General features: G+C 40.2%; 1 protein-coding gene across 5 annotated transcripts in view; it reads right to left on the bottom strand.

Annotated features, from left to right (window-relative positions):
* Positions 1-21,034, bottom strand: part of nr2f5 (nuclear receptor subfamily 2, group F, member 5) — a 73,131-nt gene that overhangs the window by 9,171 nt on the left and 42,926 nt on the right. For 3 of the 5 annotated variants that reach the window (XM_037784843.1, XM_037784841.1, XM_037784842.1), the window contains exon 4: positions 1,419-1,699. In XM_037784843.1, the coding sequence (XP_037640771.1) occupies positions 1,419-1,699 (281 nt within the window). Of the gene's footprint in view, positions 1-1,418; positions 1,700-17,933; positions 19,466-21,034 lie in introns of those variants that run through there. The other 2 variants (XM_037784838.1, XM_037784839.1) reach the window with 2 other exon arrangements.

Below are 21,034 nucleotides of genomic sequence, written 5' to 3'. Positions count from 1 at the left end.
CTAAGTTTCTACATTTGGAGGCCAAAAGCTAAAAAATGGGTCCAACGATGACGTATTCTTGTCGGCCAACCAGGAAGTTAGCATCGCCCTGGTTCCCTCGACAAAAAGCCAATGGGATTGTTCCATTGGGTTTTGGATTATCCCAGAAAATAAGCTCTGTGGCAAACAAACGTTTATGATACTTATGATACACGTTTTGTTCAGCGAGATAATCTTCACAAATGTGCACCACTTTTATGATTTTTTAAGAATGAATATAATCGGCAGAAGTAAAAAGCTAAAGTTAAACGAACTACCACAGTCGCATGAACGCGAGTATACACAACAAGGCTGTAAAAGGAGGACGAGTCTGCGTGATGACGTTTTGTTGTCTCATTTAGCCACTTGTTAGCAAACCGCCTTTTAAACCGACGTATTTTATATCGCAGAAGAAAACATTAGATCTCTTCAGCTTGTGTGAACCACAGACCTTATTTCAGACATCTAACTAAAAAACCTTTGACTTCCAGACGAGGGAACCAGAAGAGCTAAAATGCTGCTAACTCATTTCCAGGTTTTAGGACTCATTCCTGCAGCACTCAATCCCCTCTCGCAGTATGTTCCCCTTGCATGTTTTATTGAAGGAACAATTCAACATTAGACTTAGTTGAAATCTAAATATAAAGCTACAGGTAACACTTCAGTTTTTGAACATATCAAACAAATTAGACATGACAGTCAATGAGCTTCAGAGGAGCTGGTAGGTGGAGTTTGTCAGTTTTGAACAGAGCAAGGCCAGCTGTTTCTCCCTGTTTCTAGTATTTATGCTAAGCTAGGCTAACTAGCTGCTGGCCATAGCTTTGTATTTACAAGTTTATAATAGTTTAGAATTTTCAATTAGTTTTTCTTTTATTTTAGTTTTGATTTTTTAATTTCACTTTAGTTAAGTTTCAGTTAGTTTTCAGAGTGCGTTTTTAGTTTTAGTTTAGTTCCAGTATTTCAGAAAGAATAGTTTTTATATATTTAGTTTTAGTTGTCCTTTAATTTTCTGTGGTTCAACGCTACGAGAGTTGACGGAAATTCATGCTGTCTCCTTTTTTCAGTAGTGATATATCATAGCTAAAAAAAAAACTAAAACTGATTTTACATTCATTTTTATTAGTTTTTTAATGAGGCAATATCGTCTCAGTTTGTTTTTCTTAAAGGTTTTATTTTATTTACTTCACTATAAATGTTTTTCACTGCTTATTTTCGTTGTATTTTCAGTTTTAGTTTACTATAATAACCCTGTACTGTACAGACGCGAGAGTGGTTTTGATCTTCTCATCGAACTCTTGGGAACGAAATGACAAAACCCAAAACCTCAAACTGTTCCTTTAAAGTTGCTGGTTGGATATTTTAACATAAATTCTAGTCAGTCATCAAAGTGGCTGCCTCACCTGGTCCATGAGCTGCAGATCGGGGAAGAAAGGGATGTTCTTGGCCCACTCGACGGCGCTGAAGAGCAGCCTGGCCGCCAGCTCGCAGATGTTCTCAATGCCCATCAGGTTGTTTCCCTGCATGCACTGGGCCCCGTAGCGAGACGTCGGGTAGGGCTCGGCGCGCAGCAACAGAGAGATGAAGCCGGACAGGTAGGGCTGGCCGTTGTACGGGTCGGTGCCGTTGGTCAGGTACTGTCCGGGGCTGGTCTGGGAGTTCGATGTACGTCCTCGTTGTACAGCTGATGGAAAACAAGACAGGTGGAGGTAAGAATTTCGCCTGAACTGAACTTTTAAACTCATGAATATGCAACATGTTCCAGTGTTTCTCTCTGCGTACAGTGTGTCTTCATCTCAGTCCAACTTTTAACAGGCCATAAATATGTGTCATCAGGTTTTTATTACTCTTTAATGATTTAGGAGGCCTGCTATAACAGTATGTTATACGCTTAAGCATCCAAACTGAAGTGAAATGAGAAACGAAAAAGGAATGGAAAAGAAATTGGGCATGTCAAATGAGTCGGGTGGAGGAGGAGGGGTGGTTTCAGAATGGGGTCAAAGGGGCAAAAAGTGTGGAGACGGGAACATTTCTCTGACTCCTAAATATGTCAGCGCTCGTCTTTTCGGCGGAGCGGTGGAAAGCGGCCAGGCCAAGGCCATTCTGCACCGCTGTTGTGCATCAATGAGTAATGACAAGCAGCAGCTGGTAAAGATATACCACTTCTTCACACCTACATATGTTATGCACCCGCATATGCATACACACATGCACGCACCGCACATGAATACGGTAACATGCCCCCCCCCTTCTACTGGCAAATGGCTCAGCCTGAGGCGAAAAGGGCACGCAGAGGCCAAGCTCTCGTACACACACACACACACACCAACGCCCAACCCCCCTGTGAAGCGATGATGATGCGGCGAGCGCTCAAAGGCCCATTTGGAAAACACCTGTTCAGTCATCCCCACTGTCTGACTAATAACTCCATCTACTGTTACACAGAGAGATAGGGGGGAGGGAGGCAATGCGAAGTGGGTGGGAGGGGGCATGTGTGAGGGGAAAAATGAGGTAAAAGGGTGAAATGGCGAGATAAGGTGGAGAGGGAGAGAGTGAGAGGTGATAAGCTGAGAGAGGGGAGATTGAGGGCAGGGAGAGGGGAGAGAGGAAAGGTGCGGAGTTCAATGCATTTGAATACAGCCCGAGATGAGGCTTCAGATAGAGAGCGGTGGTTTACATAAAGAGACAGGTGGAAGCAGGAGGTGGAGAGAGGGGTGAAATAAAAAGGGAGGAGGAGGAGGAGGAGTAGGAGGAGGAGGAGGAGGAGGAGGAGGAGGAGGGGTTTGGAAAATGCTTTTCAACTCTGCATCACCTGTCACCTCACACACAGCAGCTGTGTCAATCGAACGCACCGTGGCACGTCTGAAAAACGAGAGGTCAAATCACTCAAGAGCGTTATAAAAATGCCTTTAATTCTAGCCTGTCCTCTGAGCAGAAAAAAAACATACCTCAGCACAAAAGGTGTTGACCTCCACCTACTAGTTTTTCCCTGTGAACTTGTGTCAACCCGTGTGTTCCCGGAAAAGAATGCGGTCTCCTTTGGCAAACAGCACAGTCTCGCTCAGCTATGGAGAGGTGTTGCTCGTCACAAAGACGTTGCACAACGGGACATTCCTTGTCACTGGCACTCTCCGGCAGCTCTTGTCTTGCTTTGCAAAGGACGGCTGTCAGATTAGCCACACGTGTCTGTCTTCGCAGGGTTTCACAAACGAAAGAGAATGAAACACCGCCTTGAGCAGCGGGGGTGAAAGTAGTCTAAGATTACCTGCTTAAATGTGTTTTCAGTCACTCTGAGGTGCCGCGAGTGTGAAGTGAAAGACTGCTAAAGCATACGGTGCTGTTGCTGTCAGTCAGAGAAGTTATTGTAATGCAGGTTTGTGAAAGACTCAACAAGTCGTCCACATTAAACATACTTGTTTGTAACTGCCTTTTAGAGCACATTAAAGCATTTTATGTACTACAGGACATCATTTGTTTCCCTTCCCTAAAAAATTCCCTACAAATTAGGGCTGTCAAAGTTAACGAGATAGTAACGCGTTAACACAATTTGTTTTAACGCCACTAATTTCTTTAACCCATTATGGAATCAATCTTTCGGAGGTTGTAGCGGGCTCAGTTTTAAAGCTCAAGTGAAGATGGTATCCTATAAAACTAGAAACCCTAATGAATCCTTTGGTACCAACCATGTCATGCTAGCTTGTCATGAAGGAGGTTAAATAACGCTCTAAACTTACACTACATTTTGTGAGGAAAAACTGGCATGGCCATTTTCAAAGGGGTCCCTTGACCTCTGACCTCCAGATATGCAAATGTAAATGGGTTCTATGGGTACCCACGAGTCTCCCCTTTACAGACATGCCCACTTTATGATAATCACATGCAGTTTGGGGCAAGTCATAGTCAAGTCAGCACACTGACACACTGACAGCTGTTGTTGCCTGTTGGGCTGCAGTTTGCCATGTTATGATTTGAGCATATTTGTAATGCTAAATGCAGTACCTGTGAGGGTTTCTGGACAATATTTGTCATTGTTTTGTGTTGTTAATTGATTTCCAATAATAAATATATACATACATTTGCATAAAGCAGCATATTTGCCCACTCCCATGTTGATAAGAGGATTAAATACTTGACAAATCTCCCTTTAAGGTACATTTTGATACATACAGATAAATATGTGTGATTAATTTGCGATTAATTGCAATTAATCATGGACAATCTTGCGATTAATCAGGATAAATATTTTAATTGATTGACAGCCCTACCAAAAATAAATCAGTTTTATTATCTGGTTAAGGTTTAGGCACAGAAACACCTTGGTTAGGGCTGGCGAATCATTGTAGTTTGGGTTAAAATAAGTACTTAGTAAAGGTTAGATTGTGGTTACAATAATAAACATGTGGTAACGGACGTGGTCATGGTTAAAAGAAACTAACTTTGAGAGGGAGGAAACAGAATCTGACGTTTTGTTGGGAGGAGATCCCTGAAACTCTCCCTATGTGGCCTTTGCCGCTCTATAATAACATCACCCGACTTCCTCTTTTGATCACGAGGGACAACAGTCAGCTGCTGGAGGCCTTTGTGGCTTGAACTTGAGCGTGTGTCATTTTGGGGCACTTGCTGAAAGGACTGATTCTGTCATAAAAAAAAAAAACTCTTCCCTGACTGTCCATATCTCAGTCAGAGCACTTCCCTAACCTAAAACTGTCACTCTGCCCCGGCTTGTTAATGTCATCTGAAAAAAATAAATCCCTCCTACAGGGATAAACTACCTGGTTTCCACTTCTTACTCTCACTAATGCAATGAACAACTTTGACTTTCATGGGGAACATACATCAAATTCTCCAATGACGTTCTGCAAATTCCTCGACCTGTTGCGACCCCGCTGCCTCTCGTGACTCCGATATGCGAATTCACGGCTATTAATCTGCTCTCATATTGATTCGTGGTTAATCCTGCAGATGGTGGCGAATCTACTTGATCCACTTGACTTTTCAAAAGCCTCATTGTCGGGGTCACTCGTGGCTGAGAGGCAGAGCACTTGAGTGCTTCTGACTGAGACACATCGCTCTCTGTTTCCCCTCGCCTACAGCTGGCTGGACGAGGCCGAGGAGCAGAGAGGAAGGAAGAGAAAGGGGAGAGCGAGGGATGACTATGGAAAGGTCCAAAGAGAAAGAGAGACAAGTGTAGAGACAGAGAGATGTAGGATTGTGACATATAGAGGAGGGCAGCAAAGAGAGTGAGAGAGACAGAAATGACATTAGAGAGAAACAGATGCCTGAGGATAAGACCAAAAAGGAAAGCAGGGTCAGAGAGATGGAGAATAAAGGGGGGATGGGAGTATAAAGTCAGATTTGGGTGTCTGCCATAAGCTGTTTTTCTGCTTTTTAATTGGTGCACTGTGGCTTAGCTGAATGTAATTGACTGAGCATGTCATCAGACAACAAGCTTGAAATCTTAACAATCTACAAAGTCGTTCTTCCTGGCGAACAAAATTATTCTGATACCAAACTGAGGGCAGAAAAAACACTAAAAAAAATAAATCCCTACAACCCAAAACAAAACAGCATCCCGTGTAGGTACGCAGGGCATGAAATGAGGGCAGGAGAATGAGGGAGAGGAGGAAAGCGCATGCAAACAGAGGTACCATGGGACATTTCAGCTGTGACTTTCAAAATGCCACTTCAGCAAATGGCAGCTGGCAGAGAGCACAGTTCGCTGCCTGGCTGGCCTGGATTAGCCTCTGGGTCAGACTGTTAGTGGAATTACAGCAGCTAAATACAATTAAGGCCTATCAACATTTGGACTAAAAGGTCACGGTGCCGGGGCAACACAGACGCATTATAGATTTGGCTCAGTCTGACAGTTGCGTTTAATAAGTAGATTTTCCATTTCTAAAGCTCGCACTGGCGAGACCGAAAAATAAACACCATGCATGAACCTGCGCCTTTCTCTCCACGGCACATCTTACAATCACCAAAATACCAAAACACATGGCTGTAAAGCTAAAAAAGGAAAGTAGTTTTATCTGCTGAAAGAAACATTTGGAAAATAAAATACATATATCACTCTATATGCTTTCGTCACTGCCCAGCTCAGAGGGCAGCGTGTGACGTGTCACCCTGTGGCTCCCCTAGTTTTATTTTGGCCCTGAACTTTGACCTGCGGGGTCACTGCTCTGCAGCAGGGCAAAGCTCCCAAAGAGAGTCAGATAGGCGGCAGCGAGGAGCTAATGTGTAAACCAGGAGAGAGTTAGAGATAAAGAGACAAACAACGTGACGTTACTGAGCAGAAAAAGTTATTTGAATACCTGGTCTCGGCTCTGGCGGGCATGCTCTACAGGGGTCACTGGACTGTGAATAACATTACTTGGTACTTATTTCTATGAAAAGGTACTGCGGCTTCACACAGTCTGGTTGAGTCCATGGTCCACAATATTTGTCCCACTGTGGGCTATTGTGCAAGAGCGAGCTCTCATGACAGACCGTTCTTCTTCTGTTTATTCTACGGAAACATTTCATGCTGCCAGAATTTGTTTTTCTCACATTAAACATCAACCGAACTCTAGTTGTGTTCAGCAACACATTTCAAAATGGTTCTCCATTAAATCTGCTATAATCAATATTTTTACATAAAAATGGATCACATGACAGAGACTTTTTTCAGCTCATTGTTTTGGTTTTCAAGTCAGTAAACTTTTCCGCCTTGATTTACTCTCACTTCTTTCAAAAAAGCTCTAAAAACCAACCGTACACGACCTGCTCAGCAACAGACAGTTAGCGACTAGCTGGTGAACATAGTGGAGCATTTAGCAGCTAAAGCTCCGCCAATGGTTTGAAATGGTATACACTTCCTGTCTCTTAAGTGGGCGTGGTCATGGCGTGTTCACACTTAGGACCTGCCGCTAGTCTCCTAAAAGGGAGGAAACCCATGTGACACAGATACAGGACTCTCTGACTCTCAGTGCGCCGTCTTCTTTCTGAGCTGTCTCTGGCCAGACATTTCCCTCAAGAGTTGAGTAGAAAGCAAAAGCTGGTTGTGTAAATAAGCAACTGTTTGCTAACAAGTTTGCCACATCAACTTTTTAAGCAGGTAATATGTCAGTGTTGTGTTTACAGCTTGTTTCCGTTGCCCCCAAGTGGTAAAAAACTACGCCCATTTTCAAAATTCATACATGTTATTCCTATGATCTAAGACAGTCCAAATAATATTAGTTAACATGAACAACTCTCTCCCAAATCCAAAAACCAGAGTGCTATAACTCAAACTCGTGACGTCATCGGGTATAAAGTGTGGAGCTGCTCCATAGACAATGAATAGGGAAAGATGTTGTAGATGACACTGAGAGCACCGAGGGGAATGTTATGAGTATATGGGAACATTTTCCGTTTCACTGACAACACTACAACAGAATAAAGCTCCTTTGGGTTTAAAAAAGAAAAACATTCTGTGGGTCCGCGAAATGAGTCTCCCATTCATTGTCTATAGAGCAGCTCCACACTTTATACCCTATGACATCACCAGTTTAAGACTTAAGGCTGTTACACACCGGCAATTAATTCTCTCTCTTGTCACAGAGCGCGAATATTACATAGCGAAAAAGCAAAAAAAAAAATCCCGGATTGAGGTTGATTTTCTGAGCTTTTGCACCTAAATAAAGGCATTAACCGATCAAGTTGTGCGGAACCAACTGAGTTTTGCCAAGGTCTCGGTATCGGTACTCGATACCTTAAAGTATTGATACCCAGCCCTTAAAGGTATCGAGTAACAAAGACCGAAATATACCAAGTAGTATCGAAACTTCTCCAGTCAAACGACACCTGCAATCGATCCGTTTTGAGCCTAGATCTAAAAAAAAGACGACTGTTTTGCTCACAGCCGATCATCGCAAGAGTTCTTCAATTTATTGCGACGTGTGATTGGCCTGCTGCCGCAGCAGCTGCAGCCCGTACAGCTGGAATTGCCTGCCTGCACACGGTTCTGAACACGGAGATGTCTGAGCCGACGGCTAGCAGCTAACGGTGCTTACAGCGCTAAAGACGGCAACAAGTACCGACAGAGCTAACACTTAACGTGAGGGGGAACCAGAGGGTTGCCATTACGGTTTTACGACAACGCAGTCCCGAGTCAAACCTTGACAAAAGTAGCACAGACCTGAACCACTTCTTCCCTTCTTACCTTTCACAATAAAAGCCCTAGACATATAATATTCACAGGCGGGTATTTTGCATTTTCATGTTGTTTATTCGTCATTCGTCATATTGGAATTCTTAATTAAGGTGGTGTTCCTCTTTAAAGATAATGTTGCAATGTGTTGATACCGGTTCTAACATAAAAGTATGTGAATGCTGGTGCATTTAATACATGTTTAATGGTACAAAAGGTTCTCCATATTGCAGTAGGGACTGCTGAAAGTTGTTCATTTAAAAAAAGGAAAGAAATAGAGGATAGCAAAATGGATATTTATTCATACAAAAGTGTTGCTCATAACAACGTAACTACTCACCAAACCTTCCTAACAAGCCATCTGGCACACCAAAAGACCCTGTCCTCAGTCGTGTGTCGAACATGAAGGAGCAGAGAGGTATGCGGCGAAACGTGAGAGACACAACAGAACGAGAGTGCAGGAAAACCGGAGGCGGTGCGGGAACGAAAGGGAAAACAGTGACACAGACAGAGAGAGACAGAGACATGGAGGGGCAGAGAAGCTTTGCGTGATAAAGTTTGGTAGCTTTGCTGTGTGTGGATGCCATTGCCTCAGTCTCTCTCTCTCTCTCTCTCTCTCTCTCTCAGACTTTGATGAGGCAGTTCCTGAATTAATTAGTTAACCCCGAACTCAGTGACTCTGATTCACGCTGTCCTTATTTACACTTCCACACACACCCTCCCCTCTGCTCTTTATTTAACACACAGCAGGGCCATGTTCTTGTGTTTCCTGTGAGTTTGGAGATGACATTTGAGCATAAATGTGCTCTTTTAAACACCTCTTAGCTGCCTGGCTTTATTTGGAATTTCACAGCTCCGTCATACAGTAAAAATAGAGAATAGGACTTGAATTATATGAGTTTTTGAAAGCTGATTTGTAAACCAATTTTTGTGCAGGAGCTACCTTTACTTTAACAAATGTTTTTTACAGTAAGATGGGCAATACATTTAAAGGACCAGTTCACCCAAACTCCAACTTATCCCTAGTGGTACCTACATGTAGCCATGCAGTGGAAGTGAGTGGGTTTTTGTTTCTGGTGCTCAAATCCAAAACTATCCACCCCAAAAGAGAGCTGCTAACCAACCTACATGTCCGTCATCTTTAGTTTGTGTTGCAGCACAAAGTTTTCAAGCTATTTCAGAGTTGTTTCTGTTCTGTGGTGAAGGAATGAATTGATAAAAACAGCATATTTTAACATTTACTCTTAGCATTGTTTAACCGTATACTTCCTGTTGTATATATGCAGGTCTCATTGGCGGACCTCAAAACCCGAGCAAATAAAACCAAAACCACTGTATCTGCATGGACGGAAACTACAAGGGGTTAAGTGGGGACATGTTTTGGTGGGATTAAGATGAAATAACTCTCTGATAATATAACCGTGGTCAGAGAGGAGCTCCATCATATTAGAAGTGGAAGACATGACTGGTAGGGGTGGGTCATAAAATCGATACAGCATAGTATCGCGATATTTTGCGTGGCAATATTGTATCGATAAACAGACGTCAAGTATCGAGCTTCTATTATATAAACTATTGTAAATACAAACTATATACATACTTTATATTGCAAATACAATGTACGCTCTAATACAAACAGTTCAGTTTGTCAGGTGCTTTATGCAACATTTATGTTTTTATGACTGAGTGTTGTTCAGTCTGTCTGCTTGACTGACAATCCCAAACAGACGTTGACAAACTGCATAATTTGCAGTTGTAAAAAGGTAATAAATCACAATATCGCTAAATGTTTAAAATCGCAATAAGATCGTATCGTGACATAAGTATTGTGATATTGTATTTTGGGGCCTCTGGTGATTTCCACCTCAAATGACAGGCCAACATCCCATATTTGTTAAAATGTCAACATTTAACTGTTTGTTCCAAATGGGGACAAATAGGAAAGGCTGTGGCTTCTTCTGCTTCTTCTTTTTCATCTGTCATTACTACAGCTGCACTCCCACCGAGTGAGCGTGTATAAGATCATCAACAAGATGCCTGAATTATAAATGCGCACAGATTCTCCCCACAGCGCTGTATTAGAGAACGAATGTGTGACGGACTGAAGGAGAAGCGTCGTTTGGGGCTTAAATGTTATACCGGCAAATTCTGTGCCTCTTTCTCTTTGTTGCAAGTGACCCGAGTGATGAAAAACAGGTTGAGCTACTTAAAGTCTCAAGCAAAACAGTCCAGAGTTTGTTTGTTTGTTTGAGTGATTGAATGAATGCACCTGAGAGGGTCACCTGACTTTTGTGACATACAGCGGGATGTGCAGAAAGATAGATACAGAGCGCTACAGGAATGAGTCCTAAAGCCCGGGAATGAGTTTGCATTTTAGCATTTTCAAAGGGTCAAAGGGTTTTTAGTTAGATGCCTGAAATAAGGTCTGTCATTAACACAAGCTGAGGAGATTTTAACGTTTCACAACATAAAACACATCAATAAATATCCCACTCTTGAATTTTGAAGCTTTTACGTGTCTTCAAAAAGGCGGTTGCTAACAAGTGGCTAAATGAGACTACTAAACGCCATCACGCCGACTCGTCCACCTTTACAGCCTCATCGTGTAAACTCACGTTTATGCGACCGTCGCTTACAGCCTAACGTTAGCTTGTTACTTCTCGCGAATGCATTCACACTTCAAAAATCTTGTGTTCATTTGTGGAGATCATCTTGCGGAACAAAAAGTGTAAGTATCTTAAATGTTTGTTTGCCACTGACCTTGTTTTTTTTTTAATAATCCAAAACCCAATAGAAAAATCTCCATTGTCTTTTTGTCGAGGGAACCCAGGGCGATGCTAACTTCCTGTTTGGCGGACAAAAATCCGTCATCCCTGGAGCACTCTATAAGGAAGAGGTCATTGTGTGTTATATTGCGACGTGAAAGCCTCGTCACCTTGATGCGTCCGAAAGCATTAAAAGACAGCATCATTCATCTATTCTGTAATATTAAAGTTAGCCTAGGAGATAACGTCACCGCTCCAGTGTATCACTTTAATGGAGGCTGGGCAGTACTGAGCGATATGTGAATGGGAGCCATTTTCCTCTGAGAGGCCTCCGTTGATGGCTACGAGCGTGGTGACAGGGGTTAAGTATTTGAATCTGTCAATAGCTAAATTACTGGGATAAGTTTTTCAGAGCCAAAAAGGAGGCCAGACTGCAGTGTTTTTGGGAGTATGGATTAGTCAATACACGCTGTCTGTTAGACTTTAGTGGGGTATTTACTCCCGGCCGGTTCACACATTTGGACTTTGACTTGTCTGTTATTAATGTTTTAGTTTGGGTTGACCTATATTTCCCGCTGCTGTTGGTGTTTTGTCAGAGTGCACTATGGGTGAGAGAAGGCAGCAGCCCTTCCCACTGCGCTCGTTCAATGTGGGTTTAATAGATTCCTGTGACACAAATGGATGCTGAGACTATTTACTATCACTTCTAACCGTGTGTGTCTGCGTTGTGCTCGTAGCTGACCAGGTGTAATGATTCAAGACAACAGACGAGATGACATTATCGTCGTGTATACACGTGCATTAATCAGAGCAGCAAACTGGCACACGTGTCCTCAGTGAAGTCAGAGGCTCGTCCTTGTGGGCTGCTTCAAAATTAAAACATTCAAAGGAACTGTCAGGCTGATTCTCTTTGCCTCTCCGCTTCCTATTCAACCTAGAAACTGTGCTGACAGAGAAACAAGAAGAGGCTCTGTGTAGCTGCGTGGAGAGACAATGACACTAATGCTGCCAAGGTTTTTTTGTTTTTTTCTTTTGGGGGTTTGATTCTTCCTAAGGCCAGCACAGAAATGTTTGCTGAAAGGTGCTTTGGATAAAGGTCTCCAACAAATGATATTATGTTCTGCAGAGAAAGAGGTCAAACGTCCTCCTTTGGGGGGGAGAAAAAAGAAACAAAGCGAAGTAGTTTCTAAATCTGACGCCGTCCACTCATGAAACTTTTAGCATGTCTTCTCAGGAAGCTAAATATGAATTCAGTCTAAACAGAGAAGTCGTGCAGCACTGTTAGTGATATCAAACGATGCTGGGATTTGTTTTATAACTGACATCAAACTTTCTTCTGCTGATGTTCTTTTTGCTTTACGTATCCTAACATATATCCTTTTTGAATAAAACCAGTCAACACATTCATTATAACTTGTTCCACCCACTAGCACTTTCCCTCACACTGTTTGTACTTGAGATGTGAAGTATATTATGTTTTTTTAAATGATTAATAGCATGCATTTGTAATCATCTGCTTTATTTCGACAGAATCTTTTCGGGAACTTTTACATATTATTTGAAATGTAAATACCCAATGCATATTTCATCTGGATCATAACTGAGGATAAACACTTTCCTCCCCTTGACAACCTTAGGTGAACCTGTTGAATAATGCAGAGGAAACATGACTTATGTCCTCAGGGGAGGAGGACAGCAGCTGTGTGCTTTAACAGTCCAATATCTGGATGTTTAATTTACTTGAGATGTTACGATAAAATAATGATGCCAGTGTTTTCTTTCAAATGTTTATTAATATTTTACACAAATATTTAAATATGTCTTTGTTGTGACTTTTACTTCATTAAAACGAAGGGAGTCGTGATTAAATAACTAAAGGACAATTAAATGTGATTTAATTAATTCACGCACAATATTTATAATTAATTATGATAAGCCTAATATATGATAATAAATTCTATTTTTTAATTCTCTATACTTTTCCAATTTGACGGACAGTTCTTGTATCCAAACAAAAATTGTATCCTCAGTAGACAAATGATTGCTGATGAACAGAAGTCAGCCACAAAGAGGATTTAAGGACACTGTTTAATCCTGCTGACCTCAAATGCACCAACAGATGAGCTCAGCCAATGTAAGTTGACCTGCTCCACATTTAAGCCTTTTGAGCACAACTATAAGCCAGCACTGCAAAAAAAAGGAAAAGATAATGAGCAGATAATGAGTTTTAAAACCTTATTATTTCTAAAAACATGCTTTTATATTGAACATTTTTCAATGCACTTTTTTTTTTTTTTTAATTACATTTTGTAATTATCATAAATTGAAAGAAATATTTCCTGCCAACTGGAAACATTTTCACTTATTTTAGGAGACTAAATTATTTGTTAGGATTAATACTTTTTGCAGAGTAGACTAGTCTACAGCATCGTAATGTTATCTCATCTAAACAGCAACACCAATTCCTTTTAGTCGTATAAGATATCTCCTGTCTCATGAACAACACGAAGGTCTGCACTGCAAAAAATTACATTTTTAACTCAACTTTTACAAATTGAACTGAATGCTAGAAACTTTTTCCCCTTCGAAAAAAAAAAAAGATTTGCCACAGGAAGTGAAATAAACATTTTGCGTTTTTTGTTTTTTTTAACTCTACTCTTTCTTTTTGTCATTATTATTATTATTGTTATTTCTTTTCCTGGTTTTGTTTTGGTTTTGAATGTTGAGGTTGTTTTCTCTATAGTGTACTTGGTGGGTTTGTCTGTAAGCTCATCTACTTAAAAGTTGGTTTATAGACTGTTGTAATTACAAACAGTGGATTGCATATAAATGAAAACAGCTTTGAAAAAAGGGAAAAATAAAGTATAAAAAAAAGAAATAAACATTTTATTTTGCGCGCAAAAATATATTTTTGGGGTATTTAATTGTGTTAATTTATCTCCAAAAATAAGACGATGTTCCAAAAAAAAAAAAAAAAATCTCTCCTCTACTGATATTTCTTCTTCTGTTTGTTGTTTTTAGAATTTAACTTTCATCACCAAACTGAATCAGAAATGTTTTGCAGTAAACTGGCTGTGGGGTATTTTAACATGAGGTAAGACTGTGTGTACAGTGCACACACTCACACACACATACACACACACACACACAGTCAGAGAGCAGTGCACTATTGGGAACCCTGGAGGGATCATCTGAGGCTCTAAAGAGGAGGACGGGTATTTCCACTGTCGGTCTGCGTATTGACATTTGGGCTCAGAGAACAAAGAGCTGTGGCTCGATGAGACACTTTGTGTCCTTCAACATCTCACTGCCGAAGTGTCCTTGAGCAAGATTACTCACTGGGATGCTGCAGCTGACCTTATTAAGTCCTCTGAGAGGGAAAATAAACTGGACGTCTTCATTAAAGACTCAGACTTTTGAGGATAAGCGCATTTTTGTTGCACTCAGATGACAGTTGAAGCGTCATCGCTCATGATGACTCACCTGAGTAAAGGGGTGTTGTCATTTTTATTCATTTCCCAAAAGAGATTACAAAAAAATCATATATTTCTGCCTTTTGAATGTACTTGAATTGTGATTACTAATTGGCCTTTTATAATGCTCATTATAACAGTCTTCTCATGGATTTTATCTTGGTCTCTGTCTGTGGATGTGTGAGAGTTTGTTGTCTGCTCTGTTGACCTGTTTTTATTCTGTTTTTATTCTGCCTATGTCTGTAAAGCACTCTGGTCAGCTCATGTTGTTTTAAATGTGCTATAGAAATAATTTTGACTTGACTTGACTTGATAAGATCCGTCGCTTCTCTAAATGATGGCCTGAGTTCAGTAATCCAAAAACCCCATTGCCTTTTGGTCGTGTCATAAATTACAGAAGTACTGGTCTGAAATATTATGTGCAATGGAAAATATATTTGATAAGGATTTAGAAATGAATTTTTGATTTTGGGAATCCCAAGTACAAATATAAACTACTGCAGCCAACAAAAAGGTTATATAACATTCTTACATTTGCTGCTAGAAATATATCTTACTACAGTGGATCAGTGATAAGAAACCCTCTGGTCAAGGCTGAAGAAAAGTCATATTTGAGATGGCCCCTTTGGGATATCTCACAAATATTCTACATGCCAAAGTAGACACACTATTTGTCAGCCCTATCTGAATAATATTGGACCTGATCTCTCCTCCATTATCTCACAAGGAGTCTCTTGATCATGAACTCATATGACTACCCTGCACTATATGGACTATTTCCTATGACCTCCTATATATCATTTTTTTTATCTGAGCTGTACCAGTGTTTGTTGTTGTTTTGTTTTTATTATTCTTATTGTGTTTGTGAAAATAAGAAAACCCAATAAACATATTAGTGGAGAACAAAAACAAAAATGAACCCATCTGTAACTCTGCAAAGACAGATGTTTAGATAAAAGACATTTGAAATTTAAAATATGCACCATCTCCTCTCTCTCATGAAGCTGCTGAATGATAATTAATACCAACATGTTTCCACTGCTCCTCTCTTTGGCACCAACTGACCCGTGTGTTAATCCAACACAATACAACAAATGTAGCAGCATCCTCTTCTAGCAGCTCTGGGTGTCGGTGAGCAAACAGCAGAATTAAACCAGAGGCACAAAAGAGGGATTTCACATGCAGGACTGGAGCTCACCATGCAGGGTGAATGAAGGGTTAAAGATCTGCTGAATGAATGTGGAATGAGCATTGTGGCTGGTGGCTGATTATTTACCCATAATAACAACAACTGTGGATTTAAACTGTGTCGCACATTTGGATCAACAGGCATCACGACGTGACGCGTAATTTACGCACACAATCTCTCACTGGCACGTTTTCAGATGGACATGTGAGAGGGAAAATTACAAAAAACTTTGGGTAGCATCGATACCTAAATGCGTCAGCTCATGCATTCCTGCTTTAAAACTTGCACAGATGTTATTGTTGTTGTTGTCTTGTTTACTTGCATAAAAAAGTAACTTGTGCACGTGTTAAGAGATAAACAACCCTGCTATTCCTTGATGTTCTAGATGTGTGCTTGATGGTATGTTTATAGATTTGAGTCGACTACCTAACCAGTTTTAGTGGTGTAGATTCGTCATCCTAGATGTTCGTCTTCTTCTGCCAAGCTGATAAGTTGATAGTTTTATTTCTGGTAGACATTTGCTACTTTTGAGTCGCAATTCTTATTTTTAAATTCACTTTTTGTACTTTAAGAGTAGTAATGTGTATTTTCTACATCTTTTTTTCAATTACCTGCAACATAAGCTAAGAAAAAAACTGTTACATTTCATATCATATGTCATGAAAGATCTGTCAACGTGGTGAAATAACAGTTTCCAATCCAAATCTCACAATTTCCTTAAATGTTTCTTGCTACAAATAAGATGATCTGCGTTTTTAGACTTTGTTGCAAATATTGCTTCTTGATTTTTTTTTAGAACAGACATCAAACTTACTTTTGCTGATGTTCTGTTTGAGGAAATGATGGAGTTGCATCACCAACAAAGACATCATCTTTACGTATCCTAATCATTTGTGAATAAAACCAGTCAACACATTCATTATAACTTGTTCCATCCACCAGCACTTTTCCCCCACACTGTTTGTACTCGAGATGCGAAGTACATTATGTTTTTTAAATTATTAAACTGTGTCATGAAAAAACAGTCAACGTGGTGAAATAAAGGTTTCCAATCCAAATCTCACAATTCCCTAAAAAGTTTCTTTGCTACAAATGAGATGATCTGTGCTTTTAGACTTTGTTGCAAATATTGTTTCTATAGAAAAAACAATGAAATAAGTGAAAGAGAACCAGAAATTAGAGCCTCAAGAGTTGTTTTAAGCTCCCAGAAACCTGCAGGACCTCCAACTCTGAGTTCTTTTAAATCAAAGCTTCAAACTTTCCTGTTTGCTGCTGCTGCCTTTTATTAAACCAGATAATGATCTTATATACTGCACTAGATCTTTAACTTTTGTGTGTTATATTCTATTTTAGCTTGTTATTATTTTCTAATCTTTAATGTTTTTATGTTTTTATAACTGTTTTAATTATGTCTTAATGTTCTTTTTGCACTTTGTCGCATTGTTCTTGTTTATGTAAAGCTCTTTGAATTGCCCTGTTGCTGAAATGTGCTCTACAAATAAAGATGCCTTGCCTTGCCTTTAAAACAGTAAAATCTTTAACGACTGACTTCCAAATTACAAAAAACTACAAGAAATATGTCGTGAAAAATCTGTCAACGTGGTGAAATAACAGTTTCCAATCCAAATCTCACAATTTCCTTAAATGTTTCCTTTTCCAAATGAGATGATCTGCACTTTTAGACTTTGTTGTAAATATTGTTTCCAGAAAAAACAATCAAATAAGTGAAAGAGCATCAGAAATTAGAGCCTCAAGAGTTGTTTTAAACCAGTAAAATCTTTAACTTCCAGACTTAATGGCCTGTTAATGTGGATATTTCACAACATTACGCACACAAGAAACACGATTAAGTAAAGAAATGGCATAATCTCACACTGTTTGTACTTGAGATGCGAAGTACATTGTGTTTTTTAAATGATTAATAGCAACTGTGTCATGACAAATCTGTCAACGTTTCCAATCCAAATCTCACAATTCCCTAAAATGTTTCCATTGCTACAAATGAGACTTTGTTGCAAATATTGTTTCTAGAAAAACAATCAAATAAGTGAAAGAGCACCAAAAATTAGAGCCTTAAATGTTTCCTTACTACAAATTAGATAATCTATGCTTTAAGACTTTGTTGCAAATATTGTTTCAAAATAGAATAAGTGAAAGAGCACCAGAAATTAGAGCCTCAAGAGTCGTTTTAAAACAGTAAATTCTTTAACTTCCAGACTTAATGGCCTGTTAATGTGGATATTTCACAACATTACGCAGACAGAAACACAATTAGTAAAGAAATGCACCACAACCTCTCACTGACACCTTATATAGTCACACACCTATTGTCTTACCCTCTCTTCTCATGCCGACCTTCAGGCACTTCTTCAGGCGGCAGTACTGGCACTGGTTCCGGTGGTGCTGGTCGATGGGACAGTCCCGGTTCCCCCTGCAGGTGTACGACAGGTTCCGCCTCACCGAGCGCTTAAAGAAGCTCTTGCATCCCTCGCAGGTGAACTGGCCGTAATGCTTCCCGCTGGACTTGTCCCCGCACACCATGCAGTCCACGTTGGGGATCTTGTCCCCGGATAGCGTGTCGTTTCCCGGGGTGGACCCGTTGGGGGTTCCCGGTTGGGGGTTCTCCTGGCCGCACATCTGGAGCTGAGACCCTGCAGGATCTGCAGAAATGTTCTCTGGCCACTGGTTTACTACCATTGCCATGCTATCACCACAAACACTTTGGTTCTTTTGTTTAAATCACAGAAGGAGACACTGAGTGATAGAGATCCGTCCTGATGTCTTAGGAGAGAGAGAAAAAAAGGCGCTTCCCACTTTCCTCCAGATCAACCTGAGCTTATCTGCGTGTTTTTATTTGATTTATCTAATATTACTGAGTTCTTTTCTGTAAAACATCTATCAAAGTTCACAGCAACAGCGAGGTTTCAACATGATCGATGCAGAAGAAGCGCGCAGCCGAAAACTCCCGGTGCGCGTCGCTGCGCAGAGATCCATAAACACGTTGTTCTGCAGAGTGGAACCTCTTGGAACGTTGTTCTTCAGATTAGAACGTTGTTCTCGAGAATGGAACCTCTAGTGGAACGTTGTTCTTCAGATAAGAACGTTGTTCTTCAGAATGGAACCTCTTGGAACGTTGTTCTTCAGAATGGAACGTTGTTCTTCAGAATGGAACCTCTTGGAAAAAGTCAGTCCAAATAAATCGGCGTGTCGAAAATAAAACCCTAATTCTTCTTTGCCTCTAGAATAATAGGGATGTAATAAACAGACGACAACCTCTCAGCCGGTCGCTCCAGTCTTATCCAGCGCTCAATAGCCGACTGCGTTTGGATTCACGCAAGATCTAATGTGAGTCCTGAAAGACCGCATTTCATGTTGTCCTTTTAGTCCTCAGCAAGCTCTTTGGAGACAGCAACGAAAAGCGCAGTCCCGAGACAATCCTTGCTCCTCTTGTTCCTGTGTTTTTGGAGAGCGACGTCTGATCTTTTACGCAACACGCAGTGTCTAAATATCCTCCTGTGCGTATGTTGGAGACTCTCCAAGCAAGAGCGACTTTTACGCACCAGCACAACACTCTTTTCTTGCAGCTCGACTGTGTCTGTGTCGCTTCAACCCTCCGACTGTCTGCTCTCCGTCTCCGAGAGGCAAAGCTACAATGTTTGTGGGGAAAGTGTCAGCAGCAGGCTGGCCCCCTCTGGCGGCGCTCCATATAAGGTCATGTATGCCAAATAAGGTCAAATCCCCTCCCCTCAGTTGGAGAGGTGAGACATGAAGGGCCGGCTGTGATTGGTCCTAAAAGTCTGTTAAAAAAGTAAGGAGTGTTCTGATTGGACGGCGGTGGATTAGGGATGTGGCTGACTGACAGGAGAGGTTGTTGTGATACAAGTACTTTATTTTTTTTTTTTTTATTTATTTAATTTTTTTTTATTGTGTTATAAAGTGATTACAAAACAAGTGAAGATATGTGCAGGGACATATATAAAAAAAGACCAAAATATGTTATACAGAGAAAGACAAATAACAAAGTACAAAAACAAAACAAAACAAAACTAAACTAAAACAACACAAGAGGATAAAAGCAGGTTGAAGAACGTGTGTGTGTGTGTGGATAATGGGTGTGTGTTTGGCATTGAATGAGGCTAGATGGTCAAATATGACATATATCTACTCTTAAACACATACACACATCCTTCCTTTTATGTGTAGAGCATAGGGGGAACAAAAACTAAAAAAATAAAAGAAATGAGTAAAATAAATATATAATACAGTATACACACATACACATATATATGAATAATAATAAAATACTAGTACTTTAAAGTGGACTACATCAGTGTGCCATTGGAAATAAAACGGTGTAATAAACCTGCTGTTAGTATGTAATTAGAAACACTTTAAAAGATTAAATAGGCTCTGGAAACTATTTATATTCTGTTGAACCAGTTTTATATTTTATATTGACTTTACATAAATCTTTATAATAATGAGGGAAGAGATTTAAAGTTCCTTTATTTTCATAATTTTTCAGTAAGGTAGAAGAAGTTTAAACGAAGCAAATTCACTTTTTTTGTGTGGAGGAAACTATAGTTGCTGTATAGGCTATATATTATCCAAAGCAGTGTATTTCATATGTTTTTAAAAAACAAAAACTGTCTTTACGATATAAGAACCGGCTGTCTGATTCTCTGGTTTTTTAAGAGTATTTGATGACTTAAAATAAAAATTAATGTTGTTTTTTTTTCTTTCTGAAAATAAATGCTGTTTATTGTTTTGCCCTCAGATCAACTGACTGAAGGTCACAGTTTACCAGCCGTTTTATCTCCCATGCAGCACAGCCTTGTCATCAGTCAGCTGTCAGTGTATGCAATCCCCCAAACTGCTGGTTTCTAACTGGTATAAATCCTATTTAACCCCACCTATACATTTAAGATTAAACTGTGCCAAAAAAACTAATCTTGCAGAAAAATACATTTTACATATTCCAGATTAAGACCCCTCTCAGCTGCACAACAACAACAACAAAAGGTGCCAAATTTCTCACCAAGCCATAAAAAAGCCCCTCTTAAATGGTTTACCAGTCGAGAAAGTGTTGATTCTGTCGGTTTCTTGTGTTATAGTTTCTGGCAGCGCACAAAAGGCCAGTGCGGTAATTAACAGTGACAGTGTTGTTCTCTAATGGGGTTCTTTTTCTACTCTGAGAGCAGCAGGGACCTGATTATTTCCCCAGATAGGCTCCTTGATTTGTCATGTGAAGGTAATCCCAACAACACCGCTGCCAGGGGGTCGAGTGTCCCACCGCCTCCAAATACTGCTGGATGGACCCACCTCTGAAGAGTCATAATGTGTTTAGACACGCTCTCACACTTCCCTGACATGAATATATGATCTATCTATCTATCTGTCTGTCTATCTATCTATCTATCTATCC

Source organism: Sebastes umbrosus, chromosome 11 (assembly GCF_015220745.1).
Source record: "Sebastes umbrosus isolate fSebUmb1 chromosome 11, fSebUmb1.pri, whole genome shotgun sequence".
Taxonomy (NCBI): domain Eukaryota; kingdom Metazoa; phylum Chordata; class Actinopteri; order Perciformes; family Sebastidae; genus Sebastes; species Sebastes umbrosus.
This window is presented reverse-complemented; position numbering and strand designations above follow the sequence as displayed.